The sequence below is a fragment of the Vigna unguiculata genome, chromosome 4 (assembly GCF_037176805.1).
Source record: "Vigna unguiculata cultivar grain cowpea cultivar isolate G323 ecotype 2 chromosome 4, ASM3717680v1, whole genome shotgun sequence".
Lineage (NCBI taxonomy): Eukaryota > Viridiplantae > Streptophyta > Magnoliopsida > Fabales > Fabaceae > Vigna > Vigna unguiculata.
This window is the reverse complement of record NC_140795.1, coordinates 15,954,050-15,969,308: the sequence shown is the minus strand read 5'-3', so window position 1 is coordinate 15,969,308 and position 15,259 is coordinate 15,954,050. Positions and strand designations below refer to the sequence as shown.

Genomic DNA, 15,259 nt, shown 5'->3' with positions numbered 1-15,259 from the left:
AATTATTAAAAATGTTACTTTCTTTTGTAAAAAAAGTTAGAATACCATATTAAAATTTGTTTTCGAAAGCAATGGACTTTATGTAAGGCCCAGTTTTCTACCCTAAAGTTTTAAGGGCTACCTTTAAGCTATTGGGCCTAAGTGTTGGCCCAAAGCATAAAGCCACCCAAGTCTGACCTAATTGACTCATTCCACACTTTCAGATTTCTGCTTCCTTGGTGCTTAGAGCTCCGATACTAAACACCATTTTGTTCCTTGTTTCCAGCTCACTAATCTACCCTAGGAGCTACTATGTTCCCCTGTTCGTACCCAAGGACCCACTACTAGCTTATTTTCCAGGTACGGAAAGCTAGGGTTCACCCTCTTATCGTGATTGTTCTGCCTGTACTACTATTATATCATTTTAATATGTTTGTTGTGTTGATGTGAACCTGTGAATAGTGTTATTGAACTGTTGGTGACTTGTTATGTGTTTGTGCATGAGAGAACAGTGGTGAGCACTGGTTTTCTTGCCCAAGCGAGCATGTCTCGCCTAGGCGAGATCAACAGAGGCTCACCCAAGCTGCTTCACGCGAGCGGTCGCTCAGGCGACCCACGTCCTTTTTGAGCGAGCGAGTGTCTCACCCAAGCGAGAGGGGTCTCGCCAAAGCGAGATCCCGCGCGAAGCTACTGTTCCCTTTTTCGAGCCCTCGCCTAGGTGAAGGGGGCTCGCTTGAGCGAGACCCTTCAGCCTGAGCGAGGAGTTGGGCGAGGTAGTGTGTTGTTTGGTTGTTTATTGCTCTTGGATGATTGGTACTTGCTTGAGTATGATTGCTATGATGAAAAATATATAATAAATTTTTATGTATGAGTGTTATGATTAATGGATGGTGAATGATGGGTATGGGATAAACTTGGCATGTAAACTAAATGAGATGGTTGGTGTTAAAGTGGCATGGTATTGGCATGAATTGAAGTCCCATAACTATGGTTTGAGAGAAATGGTTGAGTATGGAACCACCGAGAAAGAAATGAAAAAGGGTGAATTATTAAACGATGGTATGTGATGTATATATGTATGTGTAATAAATCTTTATCGATTGGTCTGGTATGCTTGGTCCGTGTCAGTGCGTAATTCCTTAGAAATCCCTATGTGGGATTTTCGGGTCGTGCTCCAATGATCGAGACGTAATTCCATGTCCCCTGTTAGTGGGTGTCCATGGTGGTGCCCCATCTATATAACTTGGTAAGGATTCAAGGTAAGAATTGCATCCTGACGCTCTAAGAAGTCAGTTAGTCTCACTTAGAGCGGACTGACTCCTGTGGTGAGAGTTGCAGAGGCCTGAAACTCACTAAGGGCTAACCTTGTGCATGAGGGAATTGATTTATTGTAACACTTGTAATACATAGCTCGGGGATAAGTAGCTCGGGGGTAAGTAGAGGTATCCACCACAAGTGCAAGCATCCGCTGAATCCGACCAGGTTATATGTATCTGGATGAGTCGAGTCGTGTCTTAGTGTATTGTCTGAGAAGTCATAACATGCTTGGTTGATATGTGTATATGAGATTGCGAAAATATATCTGATTGTATGGATGAAATCTTTTGTGCTCTAGCTTACCCTACTTTTATTGTTGTGTGTTCTGCTGTGTGGTACTCTCTTTTACGATGATCATCAACTTGTTGATGCGAGCAGATGCTAGGAACACCCGTGGGCAACAAGTTGGTGGCAGTTCTGCTGCATAGTCCGCATGGACTGGACTTTAATTTCTTTAGGGCTATGACCCATGTATTGCTTTATGCTTTATTACTCTACCTTCATCTGTTAGACTTTTCAACTAGTTTTTTGTTGGCATCGTTGTGTGCCCAACTTTGTAGGGGTTGTGTTGAGGACCCTAGGACTGCGTTATTGTACTATTTATGTGTGGCGTTTCATTTAATTACGCTTATTAATTAAACGGGACGTTACATTTATGGTATCAGAGCGGTCATTCCTTAGGTTTGTGGGCTTGGATTATCCGCTTAGCTTTCTCTGTGTCTCTTTGAGTGTTTAGTTAAAATCATGTCTTATCAAGCCTAACCAAGTGATTTTCTATGTGCCAGTGAACTATGGCCCCTCATCGTAGGACCTCCCAATCATCTTAGGACAACGCACCCGATATCGCTCGAGCAATAGAAGCGATGGTAGCTGCCATGACCCAATAGAGTACGACGATGATGTAGCAGCCTAAGGCATCGATGCAGCGATAGGCAACGTCACTTGAGCAGCAACAATTGGTAATGCAGCAAATGGAAGTTGCTAGGGTAGCTGCTGAAGATGCCCGCAGACAGCATATAGAGGCCCTCCGCCAGTTGGAGGAGAACAGGACGGTACACCCGCCTTCGGTCCTGAACCATGACCTGCAGTCAGGGAGTGGAGCTTGGAAGATTTCCTAAATCATCACCGAGTGAAGTTTGATGGCAAGACTAGTCCTGACGTCGTAGACCAATGGCTGAATGACCTAGAGTGCATCTATGATGCAAATATGTGCCCTGCGGAGAACAGGTTGGCGTTCTCTGTGTATATGCTCACGGGGGAGGCGCAACATTGGTGGATCAGCACCAAATCCATCCTAAAGGAGAGAGATGAGTCGGTGACATTGGATGCTTTTAGAGAGAGATTCCTCTCTGAGTATTTTCCAGACAGCATCCGGTATGCCAAGGAGGTGGAATTCCTCAAGTTGACCCAGGGAGGGAAGACCGTGGCAGAGTACGCTGAGAGATTCAAGCATCTCAACCGCTTCTATACACTGCCAGTTGATGAGGAGTGAAGATGCCGAAAGTTCGAGAATGGTCTCCGTGGTGATATCCGTTTGATGGTGGCTCCTTTGTCCATCAAGGACTTTGCCGCTCTGGTAGAGAAGGCCAGAGTGATGAAGAAGATGAAACATGAGGTAGAAGGCCAGCGCCTACAGCAGCCACAGCAGCCTCAGAGGATTGGTGGACCATCTGGGTCCAAACCTAGGCACGAGGAGCAGAGGAGGCCATATGATAGACCCCATCATAAGCCACAAGGGTCTAGGAGTTTCCCTCCCCAGCAGGGCCGAGTACAGTGCTATATCTGTGGAGGCCCTCACTTGAGGAACGCCTGCCCGCGTATGGAGGGTTACTGCCGGTGCAACAACTGTGGCAAGGAAGGCCACTTTGGGAAGGATTGCCTCAACCTTGCTAGGGCAGTGACACGGCTTCCAGTTCAGACCCCTCACCAGCATCAGCGGAGGGACAGAGGCAACAGGCCTCAGGCGATAGGCAGGCTGTATGCTATGACAGGAGCAGAGGCGACTGGCTCAAGTAACCTGGTTATGGGTAGTTACATGATAGCTGATATGTCTTATTGTGTATTGTATGATTCTAGAGTGACACACTCATTTGTGTCAGATGCTTGCGTGAAACGTCTGGGTCTGCCGGTGTGTGAGCTATAGTGTGAGCTAGTGGTATCTACTCCGGCGTCGGGTTTGGTCAGGACATCGTCCTTATGTGCTAGGTGTCCGATGGAGGTAGAGGGACGTAGGTACAAGGTGAATCTAATCTGCCTACCTCTACAAGAATTGGAGGTAATCTTAGGGATGAATTGACTCTCTGCCAATCGCATTCTTATAGATTGCCAGGAGAAAAGATTGTTGTTTTCCGACTCAGAGGAGCCTGAGTTGGTATCTCCTCAGGGAGTGGTGAAGGAGAATCAGAGTGGCGCACGATGCTTCATAATCTTCGCCCGTATGGAGGTAGGGGAGAAGGAGGGAACATCGGTCATACCTGTGGTGCATGAGTTTGAAGACGTATTCCTGAATGAGGTACCAAGGTTGCCTCCTAGTAGAGAGGCGGAGTTCTCTGTTGATCTGGTACCAAGAACAGACCCGATGTCGATAGCCCCCTATCGCATGGCTCCGTAAGAGTTAGTGGAACTCAAGAAATAGATAGAGGAGCTGATAGAGAAGCAGTTCATCCGACCCAGCACTTCACCTTGGGGAGCACCAGTGTTGTTGGTGAAGAAAAAGGATGGGAGCTCACGCTTGTGTGTGGACTACAGGCAACTGAACAAGATGATGATCAAGAATAAGTATCCGCTCCCAAGGATTAATGACTTGATGGATCAGTTGCATGGGTCGTCAGTGTTCTTGAAGATAGATCTGCGATCGGGTTACCATCAGATCTTAGTGAAGGCTAATCATGTACAGAAGATGACCTTCAGATCCAGATATGGCCATTACGAGTATGTGGTTATGCCTTTTGGTGTAACCAACGCTCTGGCGGTGTTTATGGATTACATGAACAGAATCTTCCGGCCATTCTTGGATAAGTTTGTCGTAGTCTTCATAGACGATATCCTCGTCTATTCCAGGACTCGGGAGGAGCATGCAGAACATTTGAGATTGGTGCTTGGTGTTTTGAGGGAGAAGCAGTTGTATGCCAAGTTGTCTAAGTGTGAATTTTGGATGGACAAGGTACAATTTCTGGGCCATGTGATATCCGCTCAGGGGATTGCAGTGGACCCAGCCAAGGTCGAGGAGATGGTACAATGGGAGAGTCTGAAGTCAGCCACAGAGATCAAGAGCTTTGTGGGTTTAGCGGGCTACTATAGGAGATTTATAGAGGGATTCTCCAAGATAGTGGCGCCTCTGACACTGCTTACTCGGAAGGACCAAGCTTTCACTTGGACGGACAAGTGCGAGGAGAGCTTTCAGGAGCTAAAGAGAAGGTTGACCAGTGCTCCTATATTGGTGATTCCTGATGTTGGAAAACCCTTTGATGTTTATTGTGATGCCTCTCACCTGGGGCTTGGCTGCGTGCTAATGCAAGAAAAGAAGGCGGTGGCATATGCTTCAAGACAACTTAAGGTGCATGAGCGTAACTACCCCACTCATGACCTAGAATTGGCAGCCATAGTGTTTGCTTTGAAGATCTGGAGGCACTACCTCTGTAGTGCCCAGTTTTGGGTGTTCAACGATCATAAGAGTCTCAAGTATCTGTTTGATCAGAAGGAACTAAACATGAGGCAGAAAAGATGGATGGAATTCCTGAAGGACTACGATTTTGAACTGCTATGTCATCCGGGGAAGGCAAATGTAGTGGCTGATGCCTTGAGTAGGAAGACCGTACATGCTGCACACCTTATGATCAAGAAGGTGGAACTACTGGAGAAGTTCAGGCACATGAAGCTGCAGGTGGAGTTGGGGTATGAGTCCATTAGGTGTAGTAACCTAACCATATCTAGTGACTTCTTGACCTCGGTTAAAGAGAGGCAGTTGTTGGATGCCAGTCTGAACAGAGTCAAAGAACAACTTGGGTCAGACGAGGCTAGGAACTTTGCTCTAGGTGATGATGACATACTGAGGTTCTAGGGCAGAGTATGTATACCTGATGATGCTGAGGTAAAACAGTTGATCCTTGAGGAGGGGCATAAGAGTCGTCTTAGTCTACATCCTAGCATGACTAAGATGTACCAGGATCTTAAGGAAACTTTCTGGTGGCAGGGAATGAAGAAAGATGTTGCACAATTTGTATCCGCTTGTTTAACCTGTCAGAAGGCAAAGGTGGAACATCAAAGACCTGGCAAGATTCTACAGCCTTTGAAGATACCAGTGTAGAAATGGGACAACATCTTCATGGATTTTGTGACCCACTTGCCACAAACTTTTAGAGGGCATGATACCATCTGGGTTATAGTGGACCGATTGACTAAGAGTGCTCACTTCTCGGGGATGAACTTGAGGATGTCCATGGCTAAGTTGGCTCAACTGTACATCAAGGAAATTGTAAGACTGCATGGAGTACCTTCGAGCATAGTATCAGACAGGGATCCCCGGTTTATGTCATGGTTTTGGAAAACTTTACAAGATGCTTTGGGAACCAAGTTGGTTATGAGCTCAGCCTACCATCCACAGACTGATGGCCAATTCGAGAGGACCATCCAGTCACTTGAGGACTTATTACGGACATGTATATTGGATCACCTAGGAGCTTGGGATGAGGTGTTACCATTGATCGAGTTTACCTACAACAACAGCTTTCATGCGAGCATTGGAATGGCGCCATATGAGGCTCTTTATGGTAGGAAGTGTAGGACTCCCCTATGTTGGTATCAGGATGGGGAAGCAGTACTTATGGGACCGGAGTTGCTAGAGCAGACAATTGAGAAAGTCAGGATGGTGAGAGATAGGATGCAGGCCTCCTAGAGTAGGCAGAAGGCTTATGCAGACCGCAGGAGGAGACCCTTAGAGTTCGCGATCGGCGATCATGTGTTCTTAAGGGTGACCCAAACCACTGGTATGGGAAGGGCTCTCCGCTCAAGGAAGCTCTCTCCTAAGTTCCTTGGCCCCTATCAGATCACGAGAAGGATTGGGCCGGTGGCTTATGAGATAGCTTTACCCCCTCAGTTGTCAAACCTTCATCCAGTGTTTCATGTGTCACAGTTGAGGAAGTATGTGTTCGATCCGGCTCATGTGTTGGAAGCCGAAGATATACAGACCAGAGAGGATCTTACTGTGGAAGTGCCACCCATCGCTTTAGAAGATAGCAAAGTGGAGGAACGTCGAGGGAAAGCAGTCAGCCTTGTCAAAGTCATCTGGGACTAGAGGACATGTGACTCGACTTGGGAGTTAGAGGAGGACATGAGGAAATCACACCCGCATCTTTTTACCTGGTAAGTTTTCATTTTCGATGACAAAAATTTTTCTTACTGGGGAGAATGTAAGGCCCAATTTTCTGCCCTAAAGTTTTAAGGGTTGCCTTTAAGCTATTGGGCCTAAGGGCTGACCCAAAGGATAAAGCCACCCAAGTCTGACCTAATTGACTCATTCCACACTTTCAGATTTCTGCTTCCTTGGTGCTTAGAGTCACAACCGTCTTCTCTGTTAGGGTTCCACAGTACATTCAGTTCGCGTTTAGCTTGACCCCGTTCTTAGCTCATGTAAGTATTCCCAACCCCTAACTTTTAGTCTCTGGCCCTATTTCCGTGGGTAGTGTTAGAGCTCCGATACTAAACACCCTTTTGTTCCTTGTTTCCAGCTCGCTAATCTACCCTAAGAGTTGCTGTGTTCCCCTGTTCGTACCCAAGGACCCATTGCTAGCTTGTTTTCCAGGTACGGGAAATTAGGGTTTACCCTTTTATCGTGATTGCTCTGCTTGTGCTACTACTATATCATTTTAATATGCTTGGTGTGTTTATGTGAACCTGTGAATAGCATTATTGAACTGTTGGTGACTTGTTGTGTGTTTGTGCACGAGAGAACAGTGGTGAGCACTGGTTTTCTTGTTCAAGCGAGCATGTCTCGCCTAGGCGAGATCAACAGAGGCTCGCCCAAGCTGCTTCACGCGAGCGGTCGCTCAGGCGACCCACGTCTTTTTTGAGCGAGCGAGTGTCTCGCCCAAGCGAGAGGGGTCTCGTCTAAGCGAGATCCCGTGCAAAGCTACTGTTCCCTTTTTCAAGCCCTCGTCTAAGCAAAGGGGGCTCGGCTGAGCAAAGACCCTTCAGCCTGAGCGAGGAGTTGGGCGAGGCAGTGTGCTGTTTGGTTGTTTATTGCTCTTGGATGAGTGGTACTTGCTTGGGTATGATTGCTATGATGAAAAATATATAATAAACTACTATGTATGAGTGTTATGATTCATGGATGGTGAATGATGGGTATGGTATAAACTTGGCATGTAAACTAAATGAGATGGTTGGTGTTAAAGTGGCATGGTATTGGCATGAACTGAAGTCCCATAACTATGGTTTGAGAGAAATGGTTGAGTATGGAACCACCGAGAAAGAAATGAAAAAGGGTGAATTATCAAGAGATGGTATGTGATGTATATATGTATGTGTAATAAATATTTATCGATTGGTCTGGTATGCTTGGTCTGTGTCAGTGCGTAATTCCTTGGAAATCCCTAGGTGGGATTTCCGAGTCGTGCTCCAGTGGTCGAGACGTAATTTCATGGCCCCTGTTAGTGGGTGTCCATGGTGGTGCCCCATCTATATAACTTGGTAAGGATTCAAGATAAGGATTGCATCCTGACACTCTAAGGATTCAGTTAGTCTCACTTAGAGCGGACTAACTCCTGTGGTGAGAGTAGCAGGAGGCCTGAAACTCACTAAGGGCTAACCTTTTGCGAGAGGGAATTGATTCATTGTAACACTTGTAATACATAGCTCGGGGGTGAGCAAAGGTATCCACCACAAGTGCAAGCATTCGCTGAATCCGACTAGGTTATATGTATCCGGATGAGTCGAGTCATGTCTTAGTGTATTGTCTGAGAAGTCATAACATGCTTGGTTGATATGTGTATATGGGATTGCGAAAATATATCTGATTGTATGGATGAAATCTTTTGTGCTCTAGCTTACCCTACTTTTATTGTTGTGTGGTACTTTCTTTTGCAATGATCATCAACTTGTTGATGTGAGAAGATGCGAGGAACACTCGTGGGCAACAGAGAGGTGACGGTTCCGTTGTATAGTCCACTTGGACTGGACTTTAATTTCTTTAGGGCTATGGCCCATGTATTGCTTTATGCTTTACTACTCTACCTTCATCTATTAGACTTTTCAACTGGTTTTCTGTTGGCATCGTGGTGTGCCCAACTTTGTAGGGGTTGTGTTGAGGACCCCAGGACTGCGCTGTTGTACTATTTGTGTATGGCGTTTCATTTAATTACGCTTATTAGTTAAATGGGACGTTACACTTTACAACCTTGATAACCCTGTTGTTGATTCTTTTTACTGTTCCCTTTGTTTTCTCATTAATACTTTATAATGTTTGGCACCAATGAATCAAGAAAACATAATTTCTTCTTGTTTACACTTATAATATATTACGATTTGAAAGTTCAAGTATGAATAGAAAATTTCGTATTGAGCAAAAATGAAAAAAATTTAGTATATGAAAAAAAATGCTCTTAAACATTAAGTTTTAAATTTTATGTTAAAAGTGATGTTCGTTTCTTGTATAACCAACTCAAACTTCAGAGATGGTCAATCTTTTCAATTGTTTATCCCAACAAAAAAAATTTATAACTCTAGTATCAAAGTCGAGTCGAAGATTTGTTTTGGTGTCCAATTGTAATAAGATCTAACCATAGTTAGGATTAATGGAAATATGTTGAGATAAATGGATAGGATAAGTATGCACTCTTACGATAGAGACCTGTGATAAAATCTACCTCATTCTTGAAAAATCTTTAAGAATTTATGTATGAGTTGACACAATCTTCATTCTTTGTTACCAGTTATGAAAATGAAATGCACTATGTTGTTGCCTAATATACATAAAGCTTCCTCAAGTAGAATGGTTAAAAACTTTTAATTAGTAATATATCCCATTATGTTTTGCATTTGATTAACCAAATTAATATTTGAGGAATACTTTTTTTTTATATAATTACATTTGTGGGACTTCCTAATACTTTATTTCTGCAGCTCTATCAAAAAAAAAAAAAAGACAAAATGATGAGAGAAAGTGAAAGAGAGCAATCTAATGTTGTCCTTCAACATATACAGCTAGTGTTAAATCCAACAGCATTTCCAAATTGGGGAATAAAGCACAGCTCAATCAATAGCCCAAGTTAAATGAAAAAAAAAAATCGAATAAGAATAGAGAAATTTAAATTACTACTTTATTGTATATGTAAACTATATAAGTTTGTTGAGTGTGATGTTTACAGTGAAAAAGAAAAAACTTGACAAGAACTTGATGTAAAAGTCAACTTTCTTGGTCTTGAGAGATCCTCAACCATGGAAACAAGCTCCACCAAGGCTCTACACAGTTGATACAGCTGAAGCATGCTGGTTAATGTCACTGTGATTATGTTGATAATACAAGTATTATGTCTTGTCTTGCATTAGAAGGACCTGGGTAGCTTCTCACTGTATTCAACTATGGCTGATGGAGGAAGTAGGCCAGAGCATATCTCATGCACTGTTGAGAAGAGAGGAAACAACTCTAGCCACCCACGATGGCTTAGAACCTCATAAACCTCACTCGCAGTTGAGACACCCTTGGTGCAACAAAGTTAGATCAATAAGAAATATCAAGATTAACAACATGAAAACCACTAGTGGTTGCACATTTTTCCTGCTATAATACAAGTTTGGTGTCTTTGCTTTGTGGTAGCAAAAAGTCTCCAATGGTATCAAAATTTAAACTGGGTTTGCTTGTTTTTAAGTCTACAATTTTGGATGAAGAAGAACATGTTATGGTAGATATATCCATCCAATGATGCATTTTGTGATTGTATATGAGATTACAAGTAATTAAGTAGTAGAGAGTAAGGTATTTTAAAATAAGGCTTAATTAGTAATTTGATCCCTAAAACTTTGGTCTCTATTTTTTTTACTCAATTGAGGTTCAATATTTTATAAATAGTCAATTTGGTCTCTTCTGTTAAATTAGTGTTAATAACGTTTGAAATATATCACATGTCAAAATTTAAAAGATAGCATGTGTCAAATTAAAAAGTCTTAAGGTAGAAGATGACACTGATTTTGACACGTAATACCTTTTAAACGACATTAGCACTAATTTAACAAAAGGCAAACATATCGGGACTTAATAGAGTTAAAAGAAAAACATAGGAATTAAAGTTAATCATACGACTAAATATAGGGAGGAAATTACTAATTAAACCTTAAAATAATTTTTTCTATTGTACTGCTTTCTCAAGTTAAAATCAACCCATGTATCTCATTTTTAGAGAAGTTAGATGAGAGGGCCTTTAGAAATTACAATGCATAAGTTCAAATCAATTCATTTTACCTTCTTGTTTATTATTTCCTTCTTAAAAGTTTTCCAAAAAAGGACCTATATATAGAACTATTTGTCAAGCCAAGTATCATAACATACCTGTAATTTCTGGCCTTGTAGCATTTCTGCTTCAAGCTCATCAAAAGACCTGCATAAAATTATGAAACATAAAACACACTCAGCCATTTTCATTCCCTCAATCTACAAATATGGACAAAAGACACAAAAACACAAACCAACCTCTTCCCTCCATTTCTTGCATATGCCTCAGCAACTTTTCTATTTCTTCCACCCACTGCCATAGATAATATTGTTTTTCATAAGACAAGCAGTGAAAAATAGGGTGAAATTAGTTTAGCTTCCTTACAGCATGTTGTGATAAGATCAGCTACTCCACAGCTCTCAAAAAATGTGCTGTCCTTAACAGATGGAAACAACAACTTCGAAAATGCCTTCATTTCTCTAAGACCAAGTCTCATGATTGCAGCCTAAACACATGTAGAAAACCAAATCAAAGGCACAAAAGTTACTTTTTCTGTCCTTTTGGTAACCTTCTGATCACAAAATCTTTTAAACTTACTTTTGTATTATTTCCCATCTCCAGTCCATCAACAAAACCTGTCCCATTTGTGTGTCATTCCTTGATTGTTCACAAAAATAGAAAAAAAAAGGGAGATAATAACAAAGTGCATATACACTACAAGAAACCTGCTGCTATGGCCACAACATTTTTCAAAGTTCCACACAATTCAACTCCTTCAACATCTTGAGCCTGTTTTCCCATAGAATAAAAAATTTGTAAGCACCAATAATATCTCAACAACAGCAACAACAAACCCTTATTTAAATCAAGTGAGGTTGGCTATATAGATCAAATGATGTTAAACCATGAGATCAAAGAATTCAGTTCAAGGCTGCATAATATCTCAGTGTTACCCATGACCACAATAATCAAATTTGGCTTCTCTGCTGGGTATTTTTGTACTGCTCCTCTATTGTGCCTTCAAAATACACTTATTTGCATTGAATTTGATGTTTTAAAATGTATTATAAAGATTTCTAAAGTACCAACATGAGTGTATTGTTAATGCTCAGCACAGGATAACACCAAAAAATCCAGGAAAGAATCTGGCCTCATAATATTTCCTTAGTATTTGCTACAAGTTACTTTAAAGAGCAAATTCCTCAGTTGAATTAAGTTTGATGATCATTTGTTAAAGGATGTGATGTACTCACAGCTGTCACAATGAAATATGGAGTATAGAACAACTGGACCCATCTCTCAGCAACTTCTCTGTTGTTCCTGTATCCAACAGTTGCTTCACTAAACTTCTCCACAGCTATCTGCATAAACATTAATAATAGCTATATAAAAACCAAATATAATGAGTAGAAAACTATGAAAAAGAAGAGAAACTGTAATTCCTTCTAACTACCTCATTTGCTATGTTGGCACCCATTAAAACAGAACAATTGATTCCCAGTTGCTGGGAGATGAGAGTAGAGATCATGCATGGCCCTTCCATCTTGACCTCCATCCCTTTAACAAGGGAAATAGCCTCAGCATCTTCCCTTATTTTCCCAACAAGCCTTTTGCATATTCCTTCCACAAATTGATGTGGAGTCACAAATACTAACATGTTGGAATCCCTCACTGCTCAATTTACCCCAAAGTAAAAAGTGAAAATCTTTTAATCCTTGTGGTGTTTTGCATCCTTTTCATCATTCCAAAGTTTGGTTCTTTGGGTGTGAAGTTTTGATTATTATATACTCAATCACGGTGAAAAAAAAATAAGAAGCAAATAGTTTATGCACAGATAGTGTAAAGAAGTATTAAATTGTCATCTAATCACAAACATTTTGGTTAGGTAAGATATATGACTTTTACAATAACTACAATCATATCAATGATGAAATTTCTCAATGGGTTGACAGAGTAAATTTTTTTACACTGAATGTGCATAGGAATTAAACTCATAAATAAATAAACGAACAAAACCAATACCTGCATTTTCAAGGTCTGGATCTGCAACAACATTTTGGCCAAGTTTGATTCCAGGGAGATATTTAACATTTTCCTGCCAAAATAAACAGTGATGTTCAATTTCCTTTTTGGTACTGTCATAATAATAATAATAATAAATTGGACATTCAAGGAAAGTGAAATGAATAGAGTTCTTACATTGGTTCGATTGATGACATCTGTGAGCTTCTCACCACTCGGTAATGTCTCTTCATACACCCACATCCTCACTTCATCTGAATTTCATCAAAAATTCGAAATTTAAGATTCTAATATTGTTTGAGGATACAAGCAACAGTAAAAGCCTTATCCAATCACATATTTGAGCACAAAACATTCCACACAAATGCACCAGTACGAAATCAAGTAATGCACTGAATTAGTCCATGACATTACGAATCATAGAAAGCATCAAATGTAAGACACGTTGTTCCTCAATTGTTTTAGGCTTTTGTCTTTCAATTAGGTCACGTCCTCATGATTCCATTGAATTAGAACACCGGCACCAAAATCCCACAACAGGGAACTAAAAATAGAATCAAACATTTATTCTCTTTCATAATTTAAGTCTAAAATAGCACTCATTCAATAACCTCAATAACATTCAATAAAATCACTTCCTTGAAACTTGAGGGAGTAAATCAACCCTTTCTGTAGTTTTGGAAATCGATTTGACATTTGACGCATGAACACTTCATGCAAAGCGATAAAGAGTCTCACGAGAATACTGAAAGAGTAAGAAAAATTACCATGGAAGGAGGCAAGCCTGAGGGTGTTGGAGGCAATGAGCTTAGCAGCAACACTGCCCCAGTTGCCACTTCCAATAACAGTGACTTTGGATCTGTGTGTGACATCATTGAGACCGTTAAAGAAGTTGTTGTTGTGTGGCAGAGATTGTTCCTCTTGCAGAACCTGGGCTTCCAAGGCTGGAGCCATGAAGAAGAAGAAGAGAAAGAGAAGAATGGAAGGTAATGCAGAAGGGTTATGGAAGCAGTGGAACAGTGAAGATGAAGAGAGGGTAAAGGGAAGAGGAAGAGAGTGAATATAAGAAGGGAAAGAAAAGGGTAATGGGGGCGGAGATGGCACACCAATTTCGTGACAAACTATGTTTCAAACGTTAAATCTGTCGATCCCATCTATGTTTGCAACGTGTTTGTTGCTGCTACAGTGGGACCACTTTCTGAGTCTATCCATGCACACCTGTTCCAGATTTTCTTCACTTCCTTCCGGTCACTAATAACCATTTCAAAACACATGTACCAGTTAATTTACTTTATGCTAAAATAGATTTTTGTTTTTTTATTTGTCCGTATTTTTTAAATTCAGTTTACTTCTTGTTTTTAAATTTAAATTAATCTTTTATATTTCTAATCTAACTCAAAAAAAACAAAAAAAAATCTTAACAGAATAACACTAATAAAAATTACCTGCTAGTATTTTGGGCCAATGATTACCCAATTAAAACGGCCTTTTACATTTTAAACCCTCACAATTTCTGGGGGCTTTCCTCCCGCACCCCATATTATTCTTCATGCACCCCAACCTAAGCAAAATGCCACAACTAGCCTTTGATTATAACTAAGGTTTTCATAACTTTCATCTCCTACACCGCACCTCCAAATCGTTCCCACCAACTCAAAAAAATTTGTTTATGTAGATATCTGCGAATAAAATTCACAACGGGTAAAAAATGAATATTATAAATAAATATACCTGCGAGTAACCATAACAACAAAAATAATTTTTACTAGAGGTTATTTATGGTATTTTCGGGGGTTTTAACCCCGCTAAGAGAGTTACCAACGGTTTGTTTTTCTCCTAGAAAAACTAATATCGTTAATTGATTACCGACGATTTTGACTAATCCTTATTAAAGTAGTACTTACCCATGATTTTCAAACCCCTGGTATTTACCGATGGTTTGAAACTCCCTGGTACTTACCGACGATTTGAAACCCCTAGTATTTAGTTGTGATTGTAGAACCCTTAGTAATTACCGATGGTTTTAAAACCCATGGTATTTACTCGCAATTTTAAAACCATTGGTAATTACCGACGGTTTTAAAATCGTTTTTAAAACTCTTAGTAATTACCGACAATTTTAAAACCCCTGATATTTACCTACAGTTTTGAAACCCCTGGTAATTATTAGCGGTTTTTAAATCCTTTATATTGTATAATAGTATTGAAAGTCCCTTTTTCACCCCTACAATGCAATTCATTATATATTCATGTTTTTACTTATTTTTCAAATTCTCTTAATTTTATTTGTTAGACCTTTTGAAAATATAATTCATAAAACATATGATAAGTAAAAATTCTAACATTTGGGTATTTGTTTATAATTAGATATAACATTCATAAAAGCAAGGAACATAGTCGATAAGTTCAAATTGAATAATAAAGTTTAAACATTCAAACTAATGAAATATTACAATATCTTTGTTCTAATTGTTATATATTCTAATAAGATTCTTCAACTATAAATCTTGATCTGA

The 15,259-nt window shown here is 40.4% G+C and overlaps 1 protein-coding gene across 1 annotated transcript; it reads right to left on the bottom strand.

Annotated features, from left to right (window-relative positions):
• Positions 1-9,589: 9,589 nt before the first annotated feature.
• On the bottom strand, positions 9,590-13,879 carry LOC114180387 (glycerol-3-phosphate dehydrogenase [NAD(+)]-like). Its single transcript, XM_028066693.2, has 11 exons — positions 13,511-13,879; positions 12,921-12,997; positions 12,744-12,816; positions 12,175-12,392; positions 11,975-12,082; positions 11,447-11,510; positions 11,319-11,356; positions 11,106-11,226; positions 10,979-11,033; positions 10,838-10,886; positions 9,590-9,992 (listed from the first exon to the last, which is right to left on the bottom strand). Exons 1-11 carry the CDS (start codon positions 13,695-13,697, stop codon positions 9,837-9,839), a joined length of 1,146 nt encoding a protein of 381 aa, XP_027922494.1. The 5' UTR covers positions 13,698-13,879; the 3' UTR covers positions 9,590-9,836.
• Between the last annotated feature and the right edge of the window lie 1,380 nt (positions 13,880-15,259).

Bases quoted from the DNA above. Each gene is read 5' to 3' on its own strand.
- LOC114180387 (XM_028066693.2), bottom strand. From the start codon at position 13,697: ATGGCTCCAGCCTTGGAAGCCCAGGTTCTGCAAGAGGAACAATCTCTG. The intron at 12,817-12,920 runs GTAAGAACTCTA...TTATTTTGGCAG, and splicing joins ATGTCATCAATCGAACCAAT to GAAAATGTTAAATATCTCCC. The intron at 12,083-12,174 runs GTAGTTAGAAGG...ATGTTTATGCAG, and splicing joins GTGCCAACATAGCAAATGAG to ATAGCTGTGGAGAAGTTTAG.